We start from the raw sequence: 27,667 nt of genomic DNA, 5'->3' as shown, positions 1-27,667 counted from the left end.
TGTCATATGTTTCAATTACATTTGAGCTTTCTAGTGTGTTAAAACTTCAATTAAGTCTAAATAATACAAAAAAAGATCTTACTTCTGGGTTTAATGTAATATATAACTATAGTATATATTATAACTAAATATTTTGTAATTTAAATTTTCCTCCTGACTAACCTCTAAATTATTTTAATGGTAAAGATGAACTTCAATATCTCAGGGCCGGATTTCTAAGAATTTTGCTCTGGATATTTTTTGCTACCTCAGGGTGAATCCTGATACTTATGTGACCCCCTGACCTTTTCCTGTTGAATTCTCCAAGAGCTCTTCTCAGGCGCCACCCTCAGGACAAACCCACGGCATTGAATACATGATATTTCACACTTTAACAGGCATATCTCCATAAACTCTGCAGATAATATTCATGCTCCCATGGAGATAAACCTCTTTGACATTAAAAGCCCTCGTCCTTTACTCCAGCACCACCCTCAGGACACATTCAGCAGTTTCAGTTATTTTTGGTTACTCTTATGATCGAATTGTCGATGTTCTATTTGAGGCCATGGCTAACCCCTCACCGATTTATCTCTGCGTCACTTGATATGTTAAAGTAGCTTGTTCTGACGGCTCTGGTGTCTGCTGCAGACGACTTTCAGCTTTGTTGAACTCACAGCAGATCCAGAGGATATCATGTCCTGTCTTTGGAGGCAAAGTGTGTGGTTCTGCATGCATGATCTATCACTGGTGAGTCACCAGGTACACAGCGGTGGCAATTTGCAAGAAGACGACTGCAGCTTTCACCCACTCATTTTTTTCTCAACGCTTGTGCATTTCAGTTACCCCCGCCACTGCTGCTCAAAGCAAACCAATTAATAAACGACGGCAAACTGCTGTCTGTGAGACAGGGGGTATGGTTAAGAGTCAGTTGTTAGGCAGGCGGAGGCAGTTAATGAAAGCCTGAGTTTCACATTTCTCTCAATGTGTGTTGTAATGTGTGTGGTTGTGTGTTTGTGTGTGTGTGTGTGTGTGTGTGTGTGTGTGTGTGTGTGTGTGTGTGTGTGCCTGTGGTAGGTCAGACAATCAGACATTCACACCAGATCATTAGTTTCTGGCTCCAGCCTCAGGCTCCGGCGCTTTGCTTTACACTGATGGCTCTGCATACTTCATTAAACTCTGGTCAAATCTCTGACTCTCACTTTCTATTCACCTGTTGTCTGCTTGACAGTGACCTTTATGTTTCTTATTTGCTTACACATAGAGCCACCTTGTCTTTATATAATACATTTTAAGTTATGGCCATGAAAAGAATTGTGTGGGATATTTATAATGGTTTATTTTATTGTTTTCTATATGCTTTTTTTTGCTTCTGTAGAAAGGGTTTTTTTTAAACTCCATAAAAAAACATGAGAAAAGCTTTTTTCAAACTGCAAATCCTTACAGTTACACTGTGACCTTTTTCATCTTTCTGTGCCGCCCACTTCGCTACATAAACATTAGCAGACATCAGCTTTTTATAACTTCATGTTTTATTGCTTCACATTTATAACCCCCCGTTTTTTTCCATGGAACAGCGAACTAAATCCATCTTGTGTATTTCCAACACATTCAGTTTCACAAATTACTTTGAACTCTGATCAAAGTCCTTGGAATTTGTGCTTAAATTTAAAAAAAAAAAAAACATCACATCCAGACTTGTTCCTTATCACCGGGCGAGCGGACAGGCATTTTTGTTCCATCTGATTATTTCTTTATTCATTGGGATGAACAGGAAACTCTCTTATCTGAGATCCTCTATATAATAGGCGTGCTGTTTGACATAGTTACTGTGAAGACCTGCAGGCACACAACACTGTAGCCATGAGCCACACAGGTAAGCGTTACGTTTGCTTTAATTATTCAGCGAGTTATTACAATTTTTCTAGGATAATGACAATGATGAATTGCTTTAATTTGCTATATGATGCCTCAGAGCAACAAATATATAGATAATATTAGTGCAATATATCTTGGATTTAAGTCTTAAATGTGTTTAAATAGTTTTGCATTTAGTGATAAAGCAGCATCAAGAGCAAAATTTACTCTGGTAGTTAAACTACTTGGTTAAGTTTCAGATTTGTCTTGAAACTGTTTCACTGTGGGTATGTGTTTGCAGACTAAATATGTTAACGCAATAGGAAGAATGTGATGTTTTTCCATAGAATATTAAAAACTGCACTCTTTTCCTTGTAGCGGAGGACCTGCTGATCATCTATCAGACTGAGGCAGAGCCATGGGCAACGTACCTGAAGTCAGCCTTCACCGGCCCCATCCCAGAGGCTGGCATCTGCTGCTACGACATCGCCACGGCGTCCAGTCGACAGGACGACTTCCTCAGGCTCGCCGGCTACAGCTGCAAAATCCTGATCCTCTGCAAAGGCATGCTGGACGGCCTAAGTCTGATGTGGCGCTTCTTCCTGGCCCGTGTGTTGAGCCCTGCCTCTCAGGTGGTGGTGCTGCTGTGTGGCGTGGACAGTCTGACCCCGCTGCTGGAGCTGGTGCCCTTGAATGGTGACGAGTGCCTGCAGATTTCCAGCGAACAAGACGCTCATGAGTACCTATCCACTGTCACTGATATTGTGAGAAAAGGTATCATATTTTTTACTTTCTGAGGACCGAGAAAAACCATGTAATTTCTGATAAAGACAGTTTCACCATCTTAAATACCCATAATCCAATTTGAATCGAATATATGAACGACTATGTCTGTGTGGTTGTTTTAAAGTCTTGATACCCACATAACTAAGTGTAGATACGATGCAGATGGCAAGATATTAAGTTTAAAGGGAGTTTTGAGAGTGCAGATCTTCTCTTTTTCAAGCGTTTTGTGATATTTTACTGGATGTGTGTGTTTTTTTTAGGGGTTAAAGAAACAAAGCATTGCTTCGATGGCCACCTATTTTGACCTATATACAAATCTTCTAAAACATGAGGACTGAAACAGAATGAAATTTGGACACAGTCTGCATCCCAGTGTTGAAAATCCAGAGCACAATCTGCACATCTTTAGCATAACAAGTTCTCATGGCCTTGCTGTTTATCTGCCATACAGAAAATGCTCATTATTTTTGAGAATTCTCTTGGAAACCTGTTTACTGACTTTTTCCTTCTCCCTGAGAATTATGTGTGCTGAAGATTGACATCCAATAGTTTTTTGGACCAGCTGCAATGAGATCTTTAGTAGGTCTGTGTATCTCTGGCATGTCCACACACATCTTCCTCGTCTATAACTCATTGCCATCCCTGCTTTTCCTTGTTGTGCTATTGCATAAAGTCGTAAAATAAAACACCAGAGGGGAGGATTTGAACAGGTGTGTGTGTGTGTGTGTGTGTGTGTGTGTGTGTGTGTGTGTGTGTGTGTAACATGTGATGCAAATGGCTAGTCTTTTCCTCTTCAGCCCCCGCCGCTGAACGCAAGCTATGTAAATTCGAGTGCACTCTGCGTCACTTCATTGAAGTGAAGTGGTTGAGGCCCGGACATCACAAACAGTTATATTTTAACGCAGAGGTGGTTTTGCTGTTCATACAGAGTGATGGTGTTTGTTTGTCAGCAGACATGTAGGAGTTGAGGAAATAGAAATCACAAGAGCAAACAATGTATAGACTATTGTCATTTAACCGTGTTTAATTTAAATAATAAGGCCTAAATTAGAGTCATGCTAGCAAGCTGCTCTGAGGTTCAAGGCAAAGCTAAAACATGATTTATCCTTCTCACTATGTTTCTTTAGTAATATAATCTAAAAATCTCACATGGGCTCACTCAGATATTTCCCGAGGAGGCAGGGGGAAAAGAAAAGCTCCAGGAAATGTCAAGAGCTTTTTGGAAATGACTCAGACATTTGCATTCTCACATACGTTCAGTGGATGCCTGAGAGCAGCTTGTGTGTTTTGAATTGTTTTACCAAACTTCTTTAAACATTGATTGAGACATTTCACTTGAAAGAAAAGATTCATCCTCTGGGGAGCAAGAATGCCGGTAGATAAATTCTTGGCAAAGCATCTGATAGGTAGTGGTGGATGAACATTGCCCCTGGATAGGTGATGCTGTCCAAAACCCACATCACTGGTGGATAATTCAGTGCAATGTCTCGTCTCTCATAGGTGTGTCAGCCAGAGCAGCAAATGTCAACCCACTGACACGTAAACCCTTTGGATCAGAGCAGAAGTCCACAGTCCAAGGTATCGGTTGCAGAGCTGTGGTCGTTCCTTCCAGGGTTCCCTGCGGGGTGAGACACCCGTCTGGTCAGAGGCCATTTCTTATTTCTTCCACAAAGCACCACTAACATTGGCTACACTGCAGTGCACTGTACTGTCTCCCTGGCAGACCTCTACGGAAGTGTTCATCCTTTTGGAAAATGAGGCTCCTGGCGGCGACACTGAGGTGGAGTTTGCTGGTGAATGCCAGGCGCTGCGAGTGAAGCCCGTCCACTGGAACGACAGAGCCCTGTGTGTCAATGCACCAGGTGAGCAGCGTGAAAGCAAAAATAATCAATGTATCTGCTCCGCCTGTGTTTAGTTATTGTGTGTTTTCTGTTGCAGATTTTCCTGCTGGAAACGTCAGCGTGACCGTGTATATCAACGGAGTGCCACTGAGCAAGGCACAGCTGCAGTACTACAGCAACATGGAGGAAATCGCGTGCCTTCTTTCGAGGGTTGCAGACCCCGTGGATTTCATGTGTCAGGTAGAGCTGTTTCAAACAATGTCTACTTTTTAGTTGTCTCGATCAGGCTGCTCAGATTGGAGGTGGGCACCTTTTCACACAGTAGATAGTGTTTGGTGTTTTTCCAAGTTTTAAAAACAGTAAGAAATTCAACCAAGCCATATAATAAATCATATTAACAGTAATAATAATCGTTATTATTATTAAATTATACATTTTTATATACGCTCCACACACAGACTAGCACCTCCAGACTTTTTTAGGCCAGCACGGAAGCAGATATGCAGGGGATGAGTTCCAATAAGGAAGCTATGAACAGACGACACTGCAATTAAACACAACACTGATGATTATTTTTAATGATAAAGGTGCCAAAAATTTCTAAAATATGTTAAAAAAGTACTTCAACAGCCCGGTCTGCCTTGGTAAAAGAACAAACTGTGAACACCTGAAGACTTCAGCTTGGTTGTCCTCTGTGAGTGTTTTGTTTTTTTGACAGCACCTGCAGGCAGCACCAAAAAAGAAAGGTATTATACCCCCGAGGACCTGAGTGCGATCAATCCGTCCTTTTTATGAATCGATCGTTTAAATGAAAATCAATTTTAATCACAGAATAGTTTTTGAAAAACCGGCACTTTGTCCAATCAGCAATTCAGAAATGAAATAAACACGCTTGGCAGATTCATTTGGCACAGAATAAAGTTGACCAATTAGATCTGGGCCACGGCTCGGCTAGAAAGTTGTTGGGAAAAAAGGGTTTCCTAATTTGTCTGTGTAGTCTTTTTTCAACAAATTATTCAATCCAATTAAATCTGCCTGTGAGTGAGCTGTGTGTTTGTCTGATTTTCAGGCTCTTCAGGTGCCGTGTGTGGAAAAGCTGGACGACAAGTTGTCCACCATGCTGCTGGAGGCGATGCCCAGCGGAGGCTTCCCTGCACGGCAGTGTGACAACAGGGCTGAAAGAGGTACAGCTTCGTCTGAACGTCACTTTGAAAAAACATCTGCCGACCAATCACACTGAGGAAACAAAACAATCTAATTAGTTGTATACTTGACAGGAAATCTATTGAATATTTTTTTGATTACGGTATGAATGGATGCAAGGTGACGCAAAGAGGGATCCTTATCAGCAGACTGTGTGTGAATATGCAAAATCTGTAGGTGAGGGACAAGATTGCGGGACTGGAAGCCTCTGGTTTCCTGTTTAGATTGACCCATCATGTTTTAGCTAAACCAGTGGATCTCAAACTTTTTCTCTCATGCCCCACTTTGGAGCTAGACTATTTTTCATGCCCCTCCCACTCCCCTGCCCCAACAAAATGATGACAAAATATGCCAAGTTTAACATTTGTATTAACATAATATACACATGACCATTAAATTCACATTACTCTCAGGAATTTCTGATGTTCAAAATAAAAAACCTTTTTCAAACAACTTTTTGTGACATTTGTCGCTTTTTTCAAAAAATAGTGCAATAACGCTGCTTAAATTCAACAAAGTGTAGGTACTTTTGGTGACATTTATCACTACATTCCTCCATCAGTCTGTTTTTTTACAAAAATAGAGAAAAAATAAATTCAACCAAAAAGAACACATGCATTCAGACATCTTTGAGCGAGTCAGTGCTCTCCAGGGAATAAAAATGACACAGAACATTAAAAGGTCATCACAAAACATACGCAACACTAAGTGGGGTAAATAATGAAATGTATGCATTAAGAGCATACATAGATAAATTAACAAACCAGAAGCCCCAAAATATTGTCCATTGACCCCGGATGCAAATTCACTTTAAGAAAATAACAATAGTTTCGGAGATTGACTCAAAGAAATCACGTTATTTCAAATACAACACACTAGCAACATACTGTGTAGGCTAATGCATGACCAAAGACTGTGCATTTAATTTGCTCCTTCAGCGTTCCAGCCGCATGATGCACATTATCCACTAGGAACCAAAAAGTCTTCCATTATTTCTTTGCTCATTATGTGGCAGATTGATGGCTTCATCAGCTACTGAGATTGATTCTTAACTCTGTTAAAAAGGGCACAGGAAATCCATTCCCACGACAAATAGGTCAATAAGTGCCTCCGAGCTGTCTTTCATCGACTCTCCTGGATGTGTTAAATTGCTCACATTGCACCGAGTCAGGTTATTACCTGGATAGGAAGTGGAGATACCTTCGCTGTGAGAGAAATATTACATGCTCAAATACTGTTCATTGGCTTAAATGGACTTTTGTGAAAATGTCTGAAAATGTCTTTTCCTGCACTTTCAAATGTTCACATCAGAGCTCCACCACGTGGGCTCGCCAACCTTACTTCACTTTGCCGCCCAGTATGGACTCATGGGCGTGGCCAGCCTGCTCCTGCAGTGTCCAGGCGCCGACCGAGCGCTGCACACGGCCAATCAGCGCGGTCAGACTCCCGCCGAGATTGCAAGGAGTCACGGCCACGCAGAACTGGACGTCTTACTGAGGAAAACAATGGTAAACACATCCTCATCTGCAGTTTATTTCATATTCAATCGTTTTGACTGCTGCCTGTTGATTTTCACCTTCTTGCAGTTGACATTCATCCTTGCAACATGCTAAATGATATTATTGATCCTCCGTACAATGAAGACGTTTCACAAAAATACCAATATCTGATGACAGCTTCTCTTGTACAGTGATTTGAGAGCCAATTAAAAGTCCCTAGTCACATTATCAGTGTGTATGGAGCTGGCTGGATGTAATATCGGCTCAGTGGAATCCTTCAGATTTTAGTTACCTGCTGATGGCTAAAGAAAACAACACGGTGCACCTGGGCTCTTGAGGTTTCGCCGCCAGAGGATGTGGTGCAGCACTCAGGAGCGCTCTTGCTTACACCAACAATGCCTCAGCACTATGAGCGAGTGGGGCTTTATCAATAATGAACAGAATGGAGAGGATGGAAATGTGGAAAGCAGGGAGTGGGGGGGACCTCACTCCCACATAACCAGTGACGAGACGATGACCCTCCCTTCTCTCGCCCTGAATATGTTTGGCCTGCGAGGTTCCTAATGGAACACCCCCACAGACGCCAGAGAGGCCATGTTTGTTCATGCATGCCCGATGGCTCACAGTGCAAGTCGTCTGCATACATTCAGACAATTAATGCAGCCTCTAATGTTTTAGATTTCCCCCGCATAATAGCTGCCATTTTCTCATGTTAATATGGAGAGCCACTTCCCGTGCAACCTTCCATTTCACCGGGCGGGATGCAGTAACACAAGAGCAGCGTGTTTGCCACTCACTCGCTAATGAGTAGCAATCCAGATTTAATAGATCCCGAGCATGCATGCACATCCCTTTATCTGATAAAGCTGGAGGACACTGGCTTCATAATGTTCTTACCGATGCTAATTTCATTAGGGATTGAAGACATTATCATTAAGCAAAATGTGATGCACCAAGAGGCATGGCTGAGATGGCAGGTTGAAAACAGCACATGCATTTCTGTTGTGTTCTGCAAAAACAAAAACAAATGTAACAGATGCTTCTGCATATGGAGATGATCCTTTTTTTATTCATAAGTGAAGAACGCAGTAGTACGGTGATTTGCATGGTGTTGTATGATTCTTTTGGAACCAGGTACGCAAAATATTATGAGAGAACGTATAACAGATTGAGAGGGAATGCAAACGTATATAAAAAAAAATCTCACTGTGATCCATAGGGGGCTCCGTAGCATATAATTATGAACTATACCTGCCAAATGAATTCAGAAGTACAAAGTAGAGAATATTATATACTGGAAATACTCAAATTTCTTTCCCACACTGGACACATCATCTGAAAATAATCGTGCTGGGGTTTTTTAAGTGTATTTTTTTTCACTGTTTAGAACACAAACAAAATTCTATCCACCTCCACTGACGCTCAAAAAAGATGGATATCTCAAAACCTGTACAAACAAAGCTGTCTGAATGGATAAACTAGAGGCCATTTTTGCCTAAATTGATAGGACAGGATAACCATGAAATGGAGAGAGACAGTGTGAAAGCACTGCAGCAGAAGGCAGAGTCAGAGTCAGAGCCAAACCTGCATCACTGCAGGAGGACTCAAGCCTCCAGATATCGAGCAACAAATGTTATTGTAATTATAATCAGTGTTATAATTATTATTTTGTAATTTGTGTGAACTAATCCTTTAAAGCTTGTATCAGGTGTTATAATCCATGTATCACTTTCTAACAGATAACAGCATCATTCTCATTTAATATCCAATAAAAACCTCCATAATAGCGCCAACTTCTAACTTTAACTCCGATGCCTGGGACCGACCTATGGAGGATTCCCTCTCGAGGGAAATTTAGACACTCCAACAGCTGTCGCAAATGTATTTATCCTCCTAGCAACCCTGCTAATTGAGAGAGCCTGCAGATGGAGCGAGGTTGGATCCGCCTGCTCCAGTGAGTCGCGGTGCTCTCTGTGAACCCTCGGTGATTCGGCTGAGCTGACAGGGAGCAGCCGAGTCCCGCGGAGGTCTACCCACAGGGACGTCAACAAGCCTGTAGATGTGACACAAAAGACAGATTGGACATGCACAAACAATCGCTGTTCTCCCGGAGAGTAGTTAAAGTTAATGTTAAAAGTTGGAACCTACGTACACGCTGTGCTCGGGTGGGTTTTTTGCTCCTGCTCCGATTTATGTGCATGGCGATTTCATTAACTCATCTGCAGTGTCCCCCCCCCCCCCCCCACCTCCAATTAATCAACCCATGATGCATCAGTGATTTGGGCGTCAGGGTAGCAGCTCTGTCAATAAACCCTGGATGGATCGGTCCCTTGCTTCATACACAGGCTGAATCACTCACAGGGCCTGCGTCAGATCCAGCAGTCTGCCCTGGCAGCACACCTCTTTGTTAATTAGCTGTGAACTGCTCTAGAGGGGGAAGCTGAATTATTCAGGGGGAGCATAACTAGAATACAAATATAGAAAACGCTCGGCTCTTAACCGCAATGTTTATGTCTTCCGACTGCAATATTGTGCATGCTCATAATTACCAACACAAACACACAGTGTCCTTATTTAATATTTTAATACTGGGTCACTTGGCATTAAGATGGACTCGCGGCTCCCACTAGGATTTCACCGTGTGCTCTCAGACGGAGAATGGAGCTTGATAAATACAAATTAGACTGCAACTGTACGAGACTAACCTCACCTCAGACTACAAAGAGCTGTGTGTGCTGCATGCTTTTTGTGTACAGTGGAGTCCGATTCAAATCAGTTAACACCCTACACTCCAGACGAGGGATCCGCTGGTTTCACACGGTCCCGTTTTGCATGTTGTGCGTGTTTGGTCGGAAACTGGGCTTTATCAGTAGGATCCAGAGATTTGTTTATCATTTGAATGATTAGTCGTCCTTGTTTGAAAAGGGAAGCTGCTAGCTGCTAACTCTCAGAGTTGCTGCAGGGATGTAAGGCTATAGAGACCATCAACTGAATATATAATACATGGCAGCAGCCCAAAAGTAAAGCCAAATCGTCTTGATTGCCCCCTAGTGGTTGGCTGCAGTGTATGTGATAAACTCAGGACATGGTCCAAAGTTATATTTCAAAATACACATTGAATACAATTTTCACAGACATTGGTGTTGCCCAGAATTCTCATCAGGGACGAGATGAATGATGAATCATCAGTGTGTCTGTGATCCCTTGACCTTTCCACTAGCATGTGGTTGACATTTGTGGTTATCGTTACACAAATGCAATTTAACAGTTCAGTATCTTGCCCATGGACTCTGGGAATCGAACCACCAATCTTCTCTACCTCCTGAACCACAGCCGCTCTGTTTCAGCAGTACCTAATACCAAGGTGTTAGTCATAGTAAGAACATCACACATGCTAATTCAGTATGTTTGTGATCTTACACTGACATTAGCCTTTAGCTCGGAGCAGCAGCCAACTCAGTGTGGTTGTAAGAGCCTACTATAATAACACATGTTTGGTGTTGAAAGAAAACTACGAAGATCACACTTTACTGAGTAAATATAGTTTGAGGTGTGAAGTATTTCTTTCCCTGCTGAGCGGACAACCTCTTATTTTCCCATGCCAGATAAACATGTTGGGCGGATTTTGACTGCCACTCGATCTGCCGTGTATCAAACAGTCCTGAAACCATTAAAAGACACAGGGCATGGCGCCACTAAAGAGCCCAGACCTGCTAACCTGTGAACTGACCATCTCAGCAGCTTAAAACAGATTTATGCTCCTTATCCCTCCCGAAATTCACTCGAGATTTTGTTCTCCCTCGAACAAAATCACGCCTACTGCTTTCGTCTGAGGCGCTGCTGCAATTTGAGCAGCGGCGAAACCGAATTTGTCTGGAACGCCTGGGGGCTCCTGCCGTTTCAGACATCTGTAAAAATGATTTAGCGTTTCGTGGCTAGTAAATAAATACATCCTCCCTCATCCGGGAACGACCTGAAAGTACCACAAAGGGCTTGAGCGCAGCGTCTGACTATTTGGACTCAGGCTGCACGATAATCAACCCATCCTTTCTACCTGTTGGGCATGTTATAAAACACCACTGTTCAGTAATGCATTCATGGCAGCCGTTAAGTAATTTACAGTAGGCTACTCGGAGCAGTGCAATATTGTAATTGAGTCACGAGTGCTTGTGTTGCTTGGAAACAGCACACAGTGCGTTGCAGGTTATATGGAGGATATTTTGATCAAAGTGGGCTCTGTCTCATATATTCAGCAAAGACTTATTATTATGTACTTTTCTCATTGAATTCAGAGTGTATGCTCTTAATATGACACTGGAATCTAATGTAATACTGATGCATTATCATATGTATTATGTGTGGCTCCTGTGGGCCGTAGTTTGCTGATAAAAAACCAGCAGCTGTGCTCATGCATTACAAAAAAAACACAATTTATATAATATAAAAAACAGGTTTGAGGCATTTTTTCTTTCTTCTTCATCCTTTTGTGTTGTTCTCAAAATAAATACTGTAAAAAATGTGTAAGGCAGATCCAGTTCTTCAAATCTGTATCAGTTAGAAAGTATGTATCCTCATTCTAATTGTGGATCCAGTCTATCCAAGGGTCTTGAGTTGCTCACTAAATGATATGTTTGGAGTGAAAGGGGAAGATTGTCTGATTTCATAATTACCCTGATCATACTCCAGTCCCTCAGCGTGCTATTAGCGAGTATAAGGCCTCAACTCGGCAGAAGCTCTGCAGTCACAGGGAAAGCTGCTTTCTCTCAGCCAGCAGGCAGGGCTGCAGCGCGCCTCTGTAATTCCTGGCATAGCCCTGAAATTGCTTTTCCAAAAGTGAAATCCTGAGAGGTGCTTCTAGGAACCTAAAATAAATAATCTAAACATGACAACGCCACATTAAAGGTTGGCATGGAGGCAGACATCAGCCTCCAGGCGCCAGCCCATCGACCAGGAAGTGGTCACCTCTGCTTTATCTTTAATTTGTATGTGTTGGATACAGGGGATAATGAGAAAATGAGCCAAAAGAAAGGATGTAGTGATCCAACCAATGAGCAAGCCACGTCCTTTACTAAATTACAAGTCTGCAATGCATCAAGCATCTTTCAAATGCATGAAAAATCTACTGCTATGTATGAAACCATCAGCATACCAAATTAAACACTGAATGGTAAATTATCTGATCTACTGTTGCAGAATATTTCCAACCCCGGCGAGGACAATGCAGATTCCGTTGTGCACGGAGTGATGTGCACTGCAGGTGAGTGAGGGACTGGTGGGAAGTGGAAGGAGGCCAAAAGAGAACAATGGAATCGTTTTTTCCAGCGAATCATTAAGCTGAAATTGCTGTTCATTTCCAACCGCTGAATATTTTTCCAAGTGCTGATGGGCACACCATGTAGCCATTGCTTCCGAGTAGCAAAACACAGCATGCAGAACTTCATCGTGGCATTCAACCAGTAAACACTTTGTGCATTAGGGAGTCCTTCCACCGCAGACATGCAGAAAGAGGAGCCAGGAGAGGATGAACAGGAGGACATGGACGATATCTATGCTTCGCTGGGGGTGAATGATGAATATGAAACCTTCATGAACCCAACGAAGGCGATGGTTATTGCCAATCGCCCACCAGCGCCCACTCCGCGGCCTGCGAGCCTGGAGGTGGAGGAGGACACAGCCTCATACATCACTCAAGGTAGCTCTCTATTTTTCCCTTCAAACTATAGATATGATGGAGCTCATTTGGTGTAAAGACAACACTGAGTTAATGCACAGCATGTGAAAGGGAGTCTGGGAGCTCATGTGGGAGGGAGGAAGCGACTGGAATGTGCATTGCCTTTGTCAGTGGAGTGCTGCTGGATTGAGTGGAGAGGATTTTTATTTTTTTTGTGGTGCAGTTTTGTTTTGATCCTATAAACCACAAGGACACAGTCGCTCCCTGCTGCAAAACAAACAAAAGCGAGGGGAGAGAAAGAGCCATTTGCCTGCGTCAAGAGCCGACAGGCCCTAACTGTTCAATTTCAGCGGCGTGAATATTTCATGAAGATGAAACATCCAAAAGTGACTGGTATTATTAAGGCTTATAAATCATTAAATCGGCCGGGGCTTCTCTTTTTCATCTCGCAAATGCAAACAAGATCACATGCATCCATAATTAATTGTTATTCCCATTGAGAAAACAGTCCAAAATTGTAGTTGGGGAACAACTTCATTATGCAGCCTCATATTGGGCTTGTTTGTATCCCATGAGCCAGCTCCCTTCCCAATGGGCCTTACAAAGCGAAAAAACGAAATTGAACGCACCACTGAACTCCCTGCATCCCGACCATCCCCTCAGCAACAGAGAGGGAACCTACTCGGCTGCCATCTGCAACCAATCTTGGCCAGACCAAGGCCAAGTCAGCCAAAATAAGTCATTACACGTGTTTTCCATCGTCCTTGTCCCCAGAGCGCACGAGCGAAAGGAGAGGGATTTTGAGGTTTCCATCTATCGAGACAGTGGAGCCTCAAACCACACAAGGATCACATTTTGCTCCTCACTCCCACTGCCGCAGTGAGAGATGTGAGAGGGGAGACGAGGCTTGGTGGAGGATTAGGCGAGGAGCCAGTTATTGGAGAGAACAGTGCACAAGTGGAAATAATGAGGAGTTTTCCTTTTGTTAGCAGCAGCAGCTCAATAAGACTAAAATGTGAATGAAATGTAGTCCAATAGGGAGGAATTGCTGGCCATGTAAATTACACAGATAGCAACGCACCCGCTCTACGGGGTAGGGAAAGTAATAGCAGCAGAGAAAGACAGATCTGCAGCGGTGCTCTTCATTCTGAGTGAAAGCCATAGAGCCAGACCTGTGTTGTGAGCGAGGTTTAAATAGAGAAGCTGTGTGTGAACGTGAAGTGGAAAAGAGAGATGCTGTCATGGAGGAAGTAGCCAGAGGCAGGATTATCTCGCAGGGTGGGGATGTTGAATTTTCATCCGGCGTTGGTCACACCGCCGCAGACAGGCTCCACAGTGTAGCCTTTCATTCTGAACACTCACTACCAGACCAAAGGGATCTTTCAGAGCAACTCATTTGATCCAGAGCTGAATGTGAGTCTCTTTCTCTGAGAGGACCTGAGAATTCCTGCTATTTCACAGACATTCGTTATATTCTATTATGTATAATATGCTTTCTGGATGGAAAGTAACAGGTTTCAATATGCAAGCAATTCACATTTGAGCAATGTACAATCCACCCATATAGTTCTCTAACATTTAGAGTATGGCTCCATCTTGTGGCAGAATAGTTAAATTACAGGAACATTTCAGAACTCGAACATTTACTCTTAAGGCAGCTGCATATCAAGTGTTATATAACCATATTAAAAAGGTAATATACTTTATATTTATAATTAAAATAAATCAATAATCTAGGCATGATGAAATATACAATAGTTACAGTTGGCTTTTCTATATTTACAGTGTTCAAGAAGAAGAAAACCCCACAAGAAAATGCTGAACTATATTCACTTCTAACTAAACAAGGTAAGTGTGAGATCGTAAAGATGTTAACTTGTCAAACTCCACAAAAACAAGCTTTATCTTATATATTTGTAGCTTATTACACTCAGATTAAACCTGATACTTGTGCTTGAAAAAGAAGTGGAAGTAAAATATTGTCAATTTAAATACATTTGTGGTTTGGAGCCAGTGTTCAGGTTTTTGCATTATCAGGTAATTATTGTTGTAGCTATTAGGTATTACAAATCTTTTTTTTTTGGTCACCTTTCTATACCTTTCTCGATTGATTTAAACAAGCTAATAATAGTTCTCTCTCAATAAACATGTGCAATATGCTCAGATCCATGCAGAGATCCTTATAGCCACAGGATCAACTTTTAAGTTTTACGGCTTATTTATAAATCTCCTAATGGAATTGGCACTAAATACCTAACAGACATGATGGTGCTCTATAACCCTGCAAGATCTCTGAGATCAGTGAGGTGTGGTCTGTTAGTTGATCCCAGGACAAAGTATGCAGCATGAATATACTTAGTAATATTTTACTCAAAACATCAGGAAACAAACTGAGCAAATCCTTCTTGCTGACTTCTCTCTTATGATTTCCTGTTGGAATTACCTGCTGGATGGTATCAGTCAATGTTGAACCTCTTAGTAAATAATTTATGGTGTTTTTGTTAATTAAAATTAGAGCAATCACAATGGAGAAATGATTATCGCAGAGCAAATTAATGGGCAAACACAGAGTAAAAAAAACGTGTAGAAGAGAGAAGGAGCTGCTGCGTTGGCACTCACACAGATACAGAGCCATTTGTCTGCTTCGCTGGAGTGTTGGTGACACTGAATGACAGGTCCATAGATCATCCGTAAAATGACTTACCAGCCCCATGACTCACTGACATTACAGATCTGCTGGGGAAAACCACATCTTATCCTCTGTGCGAGTGCCATCTGGACGAGGTTTAAACTCTGCCTCCTCTTATTTCTGCCTTACAGTTTAATTTGTGATAACAAATGTGAAATCCACCTTGTCGTCCCATTGTGTGGCGTCTGTTTTCTGCTAAAAAAACGTCAGATTTCCCTGCTTGCTCTTTGCAGCACGAGGGCGAGAACCCAGCATCTCTTCCACCTATGACAACTTGGTAGAGATGCATGGGCTGCAGCAGCTCGCCGGGCTCCAGCAGAGGGTGAAGGCCGGTTCGCTCACTGTGGACGAGGCTCTGGAGCGTTTCAGTGACTGGCAGAGCGCTCAGAAGGGCATGGACGCCACCCAGGAAGTAAGTCTATCACACAGTCATCCCACACACTGGATTTGGAATGAATTAGCAGTCAGGACCAAACCCTAATAAAATGGTCTGTGTTAAGTGCCAACTGTTGCTTATGCCATGTCTTAGACTGTAAAAAAGGATGGACGACACGCCTCCACTTCCTCTCGTTAATGGTTAAATGAAAACTTCATCATACGCCAGTGTGATGAGAATTACCTAGAATGACAGAACATTTTTTGCACGCATACTTTAGTTTGGTCCATGTCATATCTGATAACATCCAGATGATTTGGCTTCACTTTTACTGAGCTGTAATGTCGTCCATCTGTCTATTCGTGTTACAACAGACATTCAGTTTTCTACTGGACCTCCCAAAAGGCACCAATATATTTACGACACAACTTATGCAAGCAAAAAAAAGATCATATATAGAAATCTCACTGTGTCAGTAACTTCCTGTGTGTGTGTCAGTGTGATATTGGAGTTAACTGATGTTTGTGTGTGCAGGAGAAGTTGACTCAGCTGAGAGACGTTATGATAAAAAGCAGCGAGGACGACGACAGTGTCTATGGTAAATATTCCTAAATAAATACTAAACTTTGCTGCACAGAGACTATAACAATAATATGCCATGTTGTAAAAGTGAAACTGACACAAGCAGCAAACTCACAACTGACTGTATTAAACTGTATGGCTTTAAGGGCTTAGAAAGTCTTCTCTCCCCCCAGATCAAATCCACATCGTTCATCACGCTCCAGGTGAGTCTTTAAAAAAACTCGACTCACTGTGCACAGAGAAAACCTTGTTTCAGTGGTGAGGCTCTAATCCTCAGGGAAGGGTTTTTAAATCCAATCCCTACAGCTGAGGTTCACCTGAACTAAATGGGAGTTTTCATTATTGTCTTTTACTGAACAATTCTGTGTGTGGCTGTGAAGGTTGGATAATTTCCCCGCAGGTAATCCGGCGAAGGAGAATCGCAGAGCAAGCGTACCGTTGGAAGTTGGGGTTTACAGCAAGCCGCTCAAACAGCAGCATGTAAGTAGCCAAATTTAGTTTACAGTTTACATGATACTGTAAACCACTGGAGTTGAAAGAGACATATACACAAATACGCTGAAGTGGGACAAACCAAACCAATGACAAATATCCCTCTGAATTACTTTGCAGTCCCATTTCTTTCGGAGACCCAACAAGCGATGAAGGCAAGTCTGAAAAACAGAAGTTATATCAACACTAATACTTCATTTTAAGTTACTTAAGATCTTCTAATGTGTCTCCATATTTACAGGCTCCATCGTTCCACAAAGATTCAGATCTTCCAATGATTATACTGATTGAATCTGAACACACTACAAGTATACAAGCTGTCTAACTCAGAATATATATGGATGTTAATTCTCCGATAAAGTTGCTGTTTATTAATTTGATCCAACTATTTTTAACACCATCGTCTTTATTGTATTTTACTTTATTTAATTTGTTTTACTTCTTTTTGTACCTTTTCCTAGTTTTATGATTGTTTTCAGCCCAAGTCTTTGTTTGCTAACGTGTTCTTACGGATCTATCTTATTTCCTGTCTTTCAATTTATTGTAAAGCACTTTGAGCTATGAAAGTTGCTGTATAAATAAAATGTACCATTATTATAATTATTTGTTTAACTTGAACTAGAAGAAAAAATACATAATTAATAAAAAAGAATTAACGATGTGATATTTCAAGTTGTTTAACTTTCATGAAGCTGTAATCCAGGTTAGGTCCTGGCCTGAAGAACCCTCCCCATCTCTGCCTCTAGAGGGCGATGTATCTCTAAATATTCACCCATCTGGGGAGCACAGACGCACCTGCTGACCTCCTGAGGGCTGGGAGGCAAGCCATGGTTAAAAAAAATGAATCCATACATTTTTATGAATGTTAACAGAAGGTGAAAACACTCATTCAGCAGGTGACAACGTGAATGACGAGCTTCAGACAACACCCAGACAAAAAAGGGGCTGAATCTGGCTTTGCATCAGCCAATACTTGTCAAACCAATTCTATGAATGAGACTCATGGAAATGTTGTTAAAAGATGGCAGCTCAGCTCAGTGGGATGAATAGAACGTGGCCCCAGAGTTGTTCTGTAACATTAAAGTCAGAGGCTTAATTTCCCTTGGAATTTTTGAATAATAAACTTGTACTCTATAGATTTGTCAAAAATCAGAAATTGCTGCGGTTCACAAAACTACCCAGGAGCTGGCACAAATGCACACCCTCTTTCTCACATGTTCACACACATGCACAGATACCAGTTTGTTGGTACAGCCCAGCCTGTGCCTGAATGAATGAATAAGAGCTGCATGGGGAATTCAGTGAATGCATGGCTAAATCCAAGCTCAGTCTTGAAACCCAGGCAGAGGCTGAGCTGTGTGCCAACAAAGCAGCTGGGTACACGCCGGGCACATTTTTCTGTTCAATGATGCTCTTTGTGAATAATATGTATTAATGCCGTCCCTACTTAGACCTGCCAGTTAGCCTTTGGAGATGATCCGGCTTCGGGACCCCATGGCATTCGAGGCATATGGTTGCCTGTCACCTGCTGAGTATATTTCGGTCCGCGTGTCAGGCACAGCCACCGAGATAGGCCGCGATTCATCACGTATGCAGATATCCGAGCGCAGCCACGAGAAATGATTCCCCCTGTCACAGAGAGACGGATCGAGAACTTCAGTGGCATACGTCGCCCACGCCGAACATGCTTCTATATGTGGGCAGCGCAGCATCAAAGACAAGGGATCAAAGATTCACCGGTTTTCAGAACCTCATGCTGTACACCCACAGCGAGAGGGAAAAAATTATCTGAAATGTAGATGATCCAAATTGTCATTATTATATACCTTGAATGACCAAACTCTGTCTATATCTAACAAAGAACCCATATTTAAATTTTGTATTTAGGTAAACGTTTATAATTATACCATGTGAGAACTAATTTGTACTTTTTTCTACACTTGCTGTATTTATTGTGGCATTTTACAAATTATCTTAAAGCTATACTAAACAATATTTCATGTTACCATGACATCAAACATATATAATGTAGATATACAGTGTTGCTATTCACCCACACACACATTCATACAGTGCATCTACGTGCAGCAGTTCATCTATCTAAAGGGCAATTTAGGGTTCATGCACATGCACAGGGGGAGACGGGAATCGAACAGCCGACGCCCTGGTTAGTGGATGACCTGGTCGACCTCCTAAGCCACATATCCCCCCCAAAATGAAAAAAAACTTCAATTGCAGAATATTCTTTATAGCAGCTATCATTCATCTTTGGGTCCCTGGAGGGCAGGGAGCAAAACACTGACATCCCATATGACAGATTTTAAACCTATATAAAGTGGATATAACAAAGAAAGTTGCCTCATTTCACATCTGGAAATCATGAAGCAACCTTCCCATTCATTTAGTTTTTCTGCCCAAAGTCCAACATTCAAACCTCCTTTTATATTTAGCTTGTCTGCCTAACACTTGGCTCCAGGCAGGAGGCCTGCAGTGTCAACGTATTTTTCTTGGTTAAAACAGCTGTTAGCTGAAAATGTAAACAAGGTTAACGAGCGAGGTGCTCATGAACGGAAAATTGGGGTCAGACAACCTCAGCACATGACCTCAAAGACAGGCTTTGTAGCAAAGAGAAAGTTATGTGATACTTATCTGGGGGCAATTGTTATTTGTGCAAATCCACGTTTGTTTTCAGCAGCGACTAGAAGACAAAGTTTTATGTAGAAACTGTCTGTGGTGCATAATTTGAAGATTCTGTAAAGAAAATATGAAACGGACACACTTCCCAATTGGATGTCCTCCTCCTTTCTCTTCCAGCATCTGGCTTGGTGAGATCGTGGAGAGACAGGATTATACGGTCAACGCATCAATAATATCGTTATGACACAGCTCTTAACCGGCGATGGCCTCTTACCAACTGAAACATGAAAAGCCGAGCTGCCGCCGCAGTCGTGTGCCGAATCCTCCCTGCGACCCGGCGAGTTCCACGCTGCTGCGGAAACACTCATGAGTGCACAGACCCTGGGATAACTTATCAGGGATAACTAGTCTACTGAAGGGGGCATGCATAAACACAGCCACTCAGAACTCCTCCATTATACACCTTGGCATGTATGCAACACACACAGGGAGGCAAAGCGTGCACAAACACACACACACAGACACACACACACACACCTCCTCTCCTTGCTCGGTCCTCTCTCCGGCCCCAGGATTAGGGCAGAGGATTGTGCACAGCTGCTCTCCAACATCCCTGATAAAAATCAGGCAATTTCACAGTCAGTGGCATTCTTTCATCCCCTAATCCACACCCCGCATACAGTAAAGATGAACCTCGCTGCGATGAGAACAAGCTGTTCTGAGCTGAACCCCCGACGCCGCCCGGTCAATGGGGACACCTTCGATTGGATATAGAGACATTGAGCGTCCAAAATGTGGGGTGGCGCAGAAAGACAGAAAGAAGTATCCTATCCAATTTCCCTTTTTTAGCCACTAATTAAGTTTGTTAGTGTCCGACCAACAGCCATTAGCCTTGTTAGCATGTATAACAATGACTTAGGTATATTAAAGAAGAAAAATAAGAAAGAAGTGTTTCAGTGAATGCTGAATTTTCCAAATATCAAATAAACCAAACTTTCAAATCAGTTTAAACCACTTTCAGAAGAGCTGAGCTAAATTCCTAGTATTCATCATTTGCGAACTTGTTTAATGCATTTCCTTAATCATTGCAAGATATTTTTCTTTTGTAGTATCCTCCCCCCCACTTCTCAACTCTCACTTTACCCATTTTGTCTGACCCCGACCCTCCATTTGCGGAGCGATTCTTCACCCAAGTTCAAACAGGGGACAAGAAGGTACTTCAGAGCAAGGAAAAAAAGGGAGAAGGAGAAAAAAAGAATGAATCAAAAGGGCGAGGAAATGGAATTCACTGTACAAACGTCAGGGGAATTTCAATGTCCGCTGAGGCACAGTGGAGCTCTGTTCAGCCCTCGCAGGCTATCGGGTGAAAAGAGCAGCAGCCACAGCGGGGAACATCTATTCTGTCAAGTCCTTACACACACACTGAAAAATCCAGAGCGAGGTCTATTTGTATAAGAGGCAACAGAGCCAGCGGAAGGATGCTGAAGCTTTACCCAGATAACAGCACTGTTTAATGATTTGGCTTTTTTGGCATGATTTGATAGTAAATATTTTTTTTCCCGTGCACCGTTTGGGTATTTACAGTTCAGCAAAGTTTTTGATTTTGACACAAAAAAACATATCAAACACAACTTTTTTAAAGACTATATAACTCAAGTTTAATCAGAGATAAATGTGATTCCACGTGGATGTGAATGAGTGTTCTGGAGAGAGGAGCGAGCGGAGTTCCCAGGCTGTAAAATATTAAAACATGACAAAACCACTATTAGTACTTGTTAAATTACTTGAGCTCACCGAGTTGCCATCGTCTCCCTTCTTTTAATTATGATTTACGTTGAGAATTTGAAAGTCTGTCTTGAAGAGGGCAGCACCTTTTCTATATTTTCAAAAGCGCCTCCTTTTTCACTTTGAAATGGTTGACTGATATACATAATGTTAATCGTGTGATCGCTTTTCTTTTAATCTCTGTGATGTGAAATTCTGGTTTCTCTTCAACTCCTCCACAGAGGTCAGTGATGGATTCAGAATCTCCCCCTCGGGAAGTAGAGTAGCAGAAATAATCAGATTACATATATACAGTGTTGGGAAGGATACTTTCAAAACGTATTCCGTTACAGAATACAGAATACATGCCCAAAAATGTAATCTGTAACGTATTCCATTACATTAACTAATCTGAGTAACGTATTCTGAATACTTGGAATACTTCCGGTTTGTATTGCATTTTTTAAGTGTATGATTGCGGCGTTGTTATAGTCAGTGGAGCAGCAGCAGTTTAAACTCTCTCTCCGCAAGATGCGGCGGGCCAGCTGGATGTCCGGCTCCCATCCACTCCCACCTCTGTGCGGGTCCCACCGGAGGCTGAAGCACCGTGCTGCGCCAAGGCTGCCTCACGCCGTGCAGCGATCGTTTCGGGGTCGAGTCGGTGGATTTACGAGAGAGTGAATAAACTCGTGAAACAGAGAAGTACCGTCATGTAATCCACTGATTTCAACAATGTAACTGTATTCTGAATACCATCTATTTAATTTGTAACTGTAACGGAATACAGTTACTCATAATTTGTATTCTAAATACGTAACGCCGTTACATGTATTCCGTTACTCCCCAACACTGCATATATATATATATATTGTGTTACTGATAGTACTTCTACTTCTTAGCCTACTGGGTTTATCGAAAAAAATATAAATCTATATATTGTATAGATTTACTGCATATAAGAAACAAGCCATTAACCTTTTTTAGGATTTATAATAAAACCTCTATGGTGTCACCACACTTTCAGCAGAGCAGACTGACAGATCATTGTTGTTGATTGCTGCGATGTCAATTCACAGTGTGTATCACGCATCTATATCCCCAGCAGTCTGTGGTGCTGAGCCCCAAGCCCACCGATCACTACTGTGTATCAATAATTGTGTTATAATGAATTAGCTCATAATAGAACCTTTAACCGGGTGAAAAGGTGGTGTTATACAGGTGGAAGACACAGATGAAGATATCAAGAGAGTTCGTGTTGATGAGACGTCAGTGTCGAGGTGCAGTAAACTTGGTCACGAGATCTCCGCAGCGGGGGATTTGTTGGTGTTGTGCGCGTAAAGTCTGGACCCAATTGTCCGGACTTCACCTGTAGGTCATGTCTGGCAACAACTTTGGTTTAGGGTCATTTTCCGGACATATTTAGATGTTTTATCAAATAAAATAATATTTTATGTGTATAGCACATAATCACAAATCAGTTTGCCTCATAGGGCTCGACAATTTGCACATCACATTTGGAATACTCACAGGACTCCAAGAATTTAGGAAATTTATATTTTAGTCATTTTATTTCATTGTAAGAGAAGATTTTGAGCCTTATATTAGAAAGGAATAATTATTAAGAAACTAACCTGAACATGGTATTCTTCAATATGAACTCGGACCAAAAGCCAAGAATCTACACGTTGTGCAGTCACTTCATGTATCAAGAGATCAAACTGATACTAAATATATGTCTCTACGTGATAATCTGAACTACAAACACAATGTTGAAGGCAACAGGTGCAGCTTACACAGTCAAGTTCCACACCGGGGAGAGCTACACTGCTTTCAGACGGATAACCTTCCATCTATCTCCTCTCTAATGACGGAGAATCTGCAGCTCCGTCCTGATTGATGTTGCTGAAGCCCAGCAGCACCAGGACTGATCCTCTCACCTCTCCCTGGAGCAACGCCTCAGCCTGGCATCTGTTAAAGGGCACAGGTACACCGTCCTGTGCCCTTGTCCCGCCCTCGCCTATTTGATCGGGGGCCAAGCGTGACCCCGCCGAGCCTGCCAAGGACCCCTGTCTGTGGGGGCCCCAGGCACCGGACTCAGGGGCCCACACTGACTCCTCTGCTTTTTTGAGGCTTTGGGAAGATTAATCGGCCTCCTCAGCAGAGCGCCTTTGTGAGGCAGCGCCCAGGCGTGTTCAAGCTGTTGGGTTTGCAGGAGACCAAAGCAGCAGCGGCTAATTCCTCTGCAGGTCAGTTTGTCTGTTGCTACTCTGCATTTTCAATGACTTGGATAGGTCACCTCCTCACTGGATGAGCCAGAAGAGGAGCCCCACCAACAGCGCCAACTCAAGAAATACACATCCTGAGATCAGAAGAGTAAACACTTCTGCCTTTTCCTGATAGAGCTAAACAGAATTCTATGTCAGGAAATGGCAGAAATTCTAAAATCCATCTTTATCGATGCTGCCATCTCCACCCTGAAGCCCACTGGATGATCCCGTGACTGCAGCTGAACAATCACACACGCATCCGCACAATGCTGTTTACCAGCAGTTTAGTTTGGATTATGGATTAATGGTCAAATGAATGACAACAAGCATGCAAATGTACATATCATATTTGCACAGCCGTTTTCAGCAGGGGGTGCTAATCATACGCAAATACACGGGTCACCACGGCGAGTTGTGAGCATCGTCGCGGCTTTATCTGCATCACCCAAAGAGTCTGCAGAGCCCTGCAGATTGTAGACTGGGGAGGTTTTTCTTCTCACATATACCCTCACACACCTGCTGCAAAATACCACAACCCAAGCCAAGAATTTTCTTGAACGTACTTTTGAACTTTGGAGTTTAACACCGGCAGAAAATGCTTCTTAAACTAAAAGTTTCTGGATTTTATGCAAAGGCTTTTGGCCTGAAACCATTTTAATGATTTTCCTTCTCACTCGGTTGCAGGTGAGGGCCTTTGATTCTCGTCATGTCACGCCTCCAATAGTGCAGCCACCAATAACACCCTCTCCCTCTCTTACTCACCCACACACACACACACACACGCGCATACACACAAACATACACACACTTCTGGCTGCTCCAGGTGCCAGGGTGTGAAGGGATCAGCCAATCCCAGTGCTCGTCTGAAACTGGATGGTGGCCATCATGTTATTAAAAGCTACGGGTGAGCTTTGCTGCTCGCCTCTCCTCTGCACTCTAAACACTTTTTTGAAAAAAATACCTTACCGTACCGAGCAACATTGGGTTGTGGGTAACCTTCCAACAGGGAAGAAATAAATTTAAGTTTTACTTTAGTTGTTTAATAAGCCAATGCACTGAATCGCTCTCACCATCCATTTGAATGAGCTGATAAGGAATCAATTTATGGGATATCATGACGTGATTGATGTCTCCATCTCGCTGCTCTCTGTGTCCAACGATAATCTGCAGTGATATTATTTCCATAAACATCATTATCAGATCCGAGGCGCACTATCTCTTCACTCAGGACTACTGGTGGAGCTGAAGTGTCTTTGATGAGATGAGATCACTCTTTGCCTGTAGCCAAAAACAGCCTAATTGTGTTTTGTCCCATATGTGAATTATTATTAACGACGATTCATTTACCACACTTCCTTTGCCAATTTCCTAAATTAAAAAAATACCATGTTGAGATTTATAGCCGGCCCCCCCTTTTTAGCGCAGGCTTCCAGCATCGCCATGGCAACTTCCAATCAGCGAGGATGCTAGAGCCTGCTGGCCGTGTGTTTGGCGCGAGGCTCTGAGAGGCGCAGGTGGAGCACATATGGAACAATGGCCTAGGAAAAAAAAAAAAAGAGAAAAAAGAAGAAACACCCTGCCCGCCTGTATGTGCCAGCAGTGCCCAGTTTAATCCCACCGTTACCTTCTAGTGCTCTCTGATGGAGACGTTCTGCTGCAATCACAGCCTCAGATTGCTGCTGGGCCCATGCCAGCCTTCTCTTGACAAAGCCAGACCCTGTGTGCTTTTGTAAAAACAGTGTCTCCAAGAGTCGTGGATCCACCGGTCTCTTGATCATTTTGCGTGGCCGCTCCTCGCTGCTCTGCCCGGAAACGTCGCTGACCTCGGCTGATCTTGATCTCTCCTCCGGATTCCAGCTTCTAGAAGCTTGCTGGTGTTTTTGGGAGCTGACGGGGCGGGCACCGCAATGGGTGTTTTACCGGATGTCGGTGCATTCATGGCCATACATACATTGAGGCTGGCTGTTAATGACTTTTGTGCCTCATATGGCTAGTAATTGGGGTAGTAATGTTATGGAAATCACTAGCATGTGCAGTAAATAAATCAATCATCCAAGGGGCCTTATCTATCACTGCACATTTAAGCAGTCAGCTCCTATGTAGGTTAATTAAAGCACAATGGCCGAGGAGAGGACCTGGCACCCGTCCTGCTTATGTTTAAGCCTCCTCTAGGCCTGCTGGGCTGGAGCTTTCTACAGCCAGATGAAATTTGCCCATTTTATCCACCCCCATCCCCAGCTGAATACATAAATCATCTGTACGGGCCTCAGCTTCGACCCTAAATTCCATGCACAATGACGTTTGTCCGCAAATACCAAACCTAATTGCTGGATACTCTTCAAAGCAGAGCCATGTTTCTTTGCACTTATCTAGGGGCATATAGTGCAGTTTTTCTTGCGAGTCACTTCATCTGGTTTCGGAACAAATCAATTAAGATGTTGTGCCACATCCAGCATGGTTATTGGGTAAACTGTGCCACCACTGATTCGCTTTTATGTTTGGTCTGAGCTGCGAGATAAGAATGAATGGCATCTGTGTGTGGGGGGGAAGATTGGTCGGGTAACATATGTCAAAGTTGAAAGAAAAGGTATATTTCAGATCAAAACTTCTTACTCTCAGTGGTGTTAAAGAGAGGGAAAGGAAAAAGTAACCAAGGAAATATATTTCAAATTCTGTATAGTTATTACCACGGGTAATGTTTCCGTTACTTCACATTTTGAAATAGACGATTTCTATCAATTTCACTTTTATTCGTCCAGAGGCCTGAGTGCTGCAAGATGCGTGAGCTTATATTTTACCTACTAAACACGACAGTTAACTGGTTCTATGAGTTTTGTTGTGGCCTCTTTAATTTGCAAACTAAACAAAAGTGAGAGCCCCAGAGGATTCCGCACGTCCTCATTGACCAACTGATTAATTACAATCTTAAATTCATGTCATATCCCCTTTACATTTATGTATGTCACAGTCACAGAGTAGGTGGTTTCTGCTCAATTAGAAAAAGCCTTTCAAGTCAACCCTGTCCCCACATCATCCCAATCTCCTCTCTCACCCTGGGAGGATCAGAGCGGAGGCACCGGGGCCGACGCGGCTCCTCGTGGCCCTCGGCTGTCACTGATAACAACTGTATCTAATTATCCTCCTTGTGGGGGCCACGGAGGTAGCGGCGGCCGTAAACACCATCCTCCTATCCTTCCACAATGGGCCGCTCGCCGACAAAAGGGCGACTCTCATACGCTTGAACCCGAGCCAACAGCCCCTATTCAAGCTGCCATGAGCGGCAGATGTCTTGGAGAGCCTATGGAAGGTTCCAGATCTATGGCGCTCGCACTGACAACTGCGACGCAAGTTGTCGTCTCGAGGCATCCGCGGGGTGAGGAGTAGAGGTATTTTATTTCTGCTTTATGAATATGGTGGGTTTGTTAGTTTATTTAATTAGTGGAAATCTTTGTTGAGGAAGAGTTGGAAGAGACAATTTAGAGAAATCAATATGTCTTTCAATTTCCCTACAATTAATAGTATAAAATGTAGGGTATTACTCATACTTACATTGCACATGATATTGCACTGTTGGGATATCAGTTCTCCTTGGACAAAAGCTTGTTAAGAGGAAGCGTTGCAGTACAAGTCTTACCCAACCACACACACAAACACACACACATTCATACAGTGCCTCTATACACAGCACTTTTTCCATTACACCCCATTCACTTTTGGCGCAGGCATCAGGGGCAATTTAGGGCTCAGTGTCTTGCCCAAGGACACTTTGGAAAGGCAGACTGAAGGTGCCAGCGATCGAAGCAGCGACATTCTGGTTAGTGGACGACCCTCTCTCCCTCCTGCGCCACAGCCAAGAGTTTGATGTCAGCGTTGCAACCAGATCACCAATACGCAGGCGGAAGGTAGCTGAGCTGTCTGTGGGATTGTAAGATAGAGTGAACGATCATGTGGCGCTAACTGTATGTTAGGAGGAGAGGGTTTGGTTGGAGTGCTTGGTCTTTGGGCTAGCTTCACAGTGTAACTT

General features: G+C 42.8%; 1 protein-coding gene across 1 annotated transcript; it reads left to right on the top strand.

Moving 5' to 3' along the window:
- Nucleotides 1-1,842: 1,842 nt before the first annotated feature.
- LOC133028793 (B-cell scaffold protein with ankyrin repeats-like) lies at nt 1,843-23,418 on the top strand. The gene is made up of 15 exons (XM_061095828.1): nt 1,843-1,855; nt 2,215-2,610; nt 4,123-4,247; nt 4,346-4,484; nt 4,561-4,703; nt 5,533-5,652; nt 6,980-7,174; nt 12,359-12,422; nt 12,660-12,857; nt 14,622-14,684; nt 15,759-15,937; nt 16,436-16,499; nt 16,657-16,686; nt 16,884-16,963; nt 23,326-23,418. The coding sequence occupies exons 1-15, from the start codon at nt 1,843-1,845 to the stop codon at nt 23,416-23,418; spliced, it is 1,902 nt and encodes a 633-aa protein (XP_060951811.1).
- The last annotated feature ends 4,249 nt before the right edge of the window (nt 23,419-27,667 follow it).

Source organism: Limanda limanda, chromosome 22 (genome assembly GCF_963576545.1).
Source record: "Limanda limanda chromosome 22, fLimLim1.1, whole genome shotgun sequence".
Lineage (NCBI taxonomy): Eukaryota > Metazoa > Chordata > Actinopteri > Pleuronectiformes > Pleuronectidae > Limanda > Limanda limanda.
This window is presented reverse-complemented; position numbering and strand designations above follow the sequence as displayed.

Coding starts and splice junctions, on each gene's coding strand:
- LOC133028793 (XM_061095828.1), top strand. Junction 7,175..12,358: donor TCTTACTGAGGAAAACAATG/GTAAACACATCC, acceptor CTACTGTTGCAG/AATATTTCCAACCCCGGCGA. Junction 12,423..12,659: donor CGGAGTGATGTGCACTGCAG/GTGAGTGAGGGA, acceptor CTTCCACCGCAG/ACATGCAGAAAGAGGAGCCA.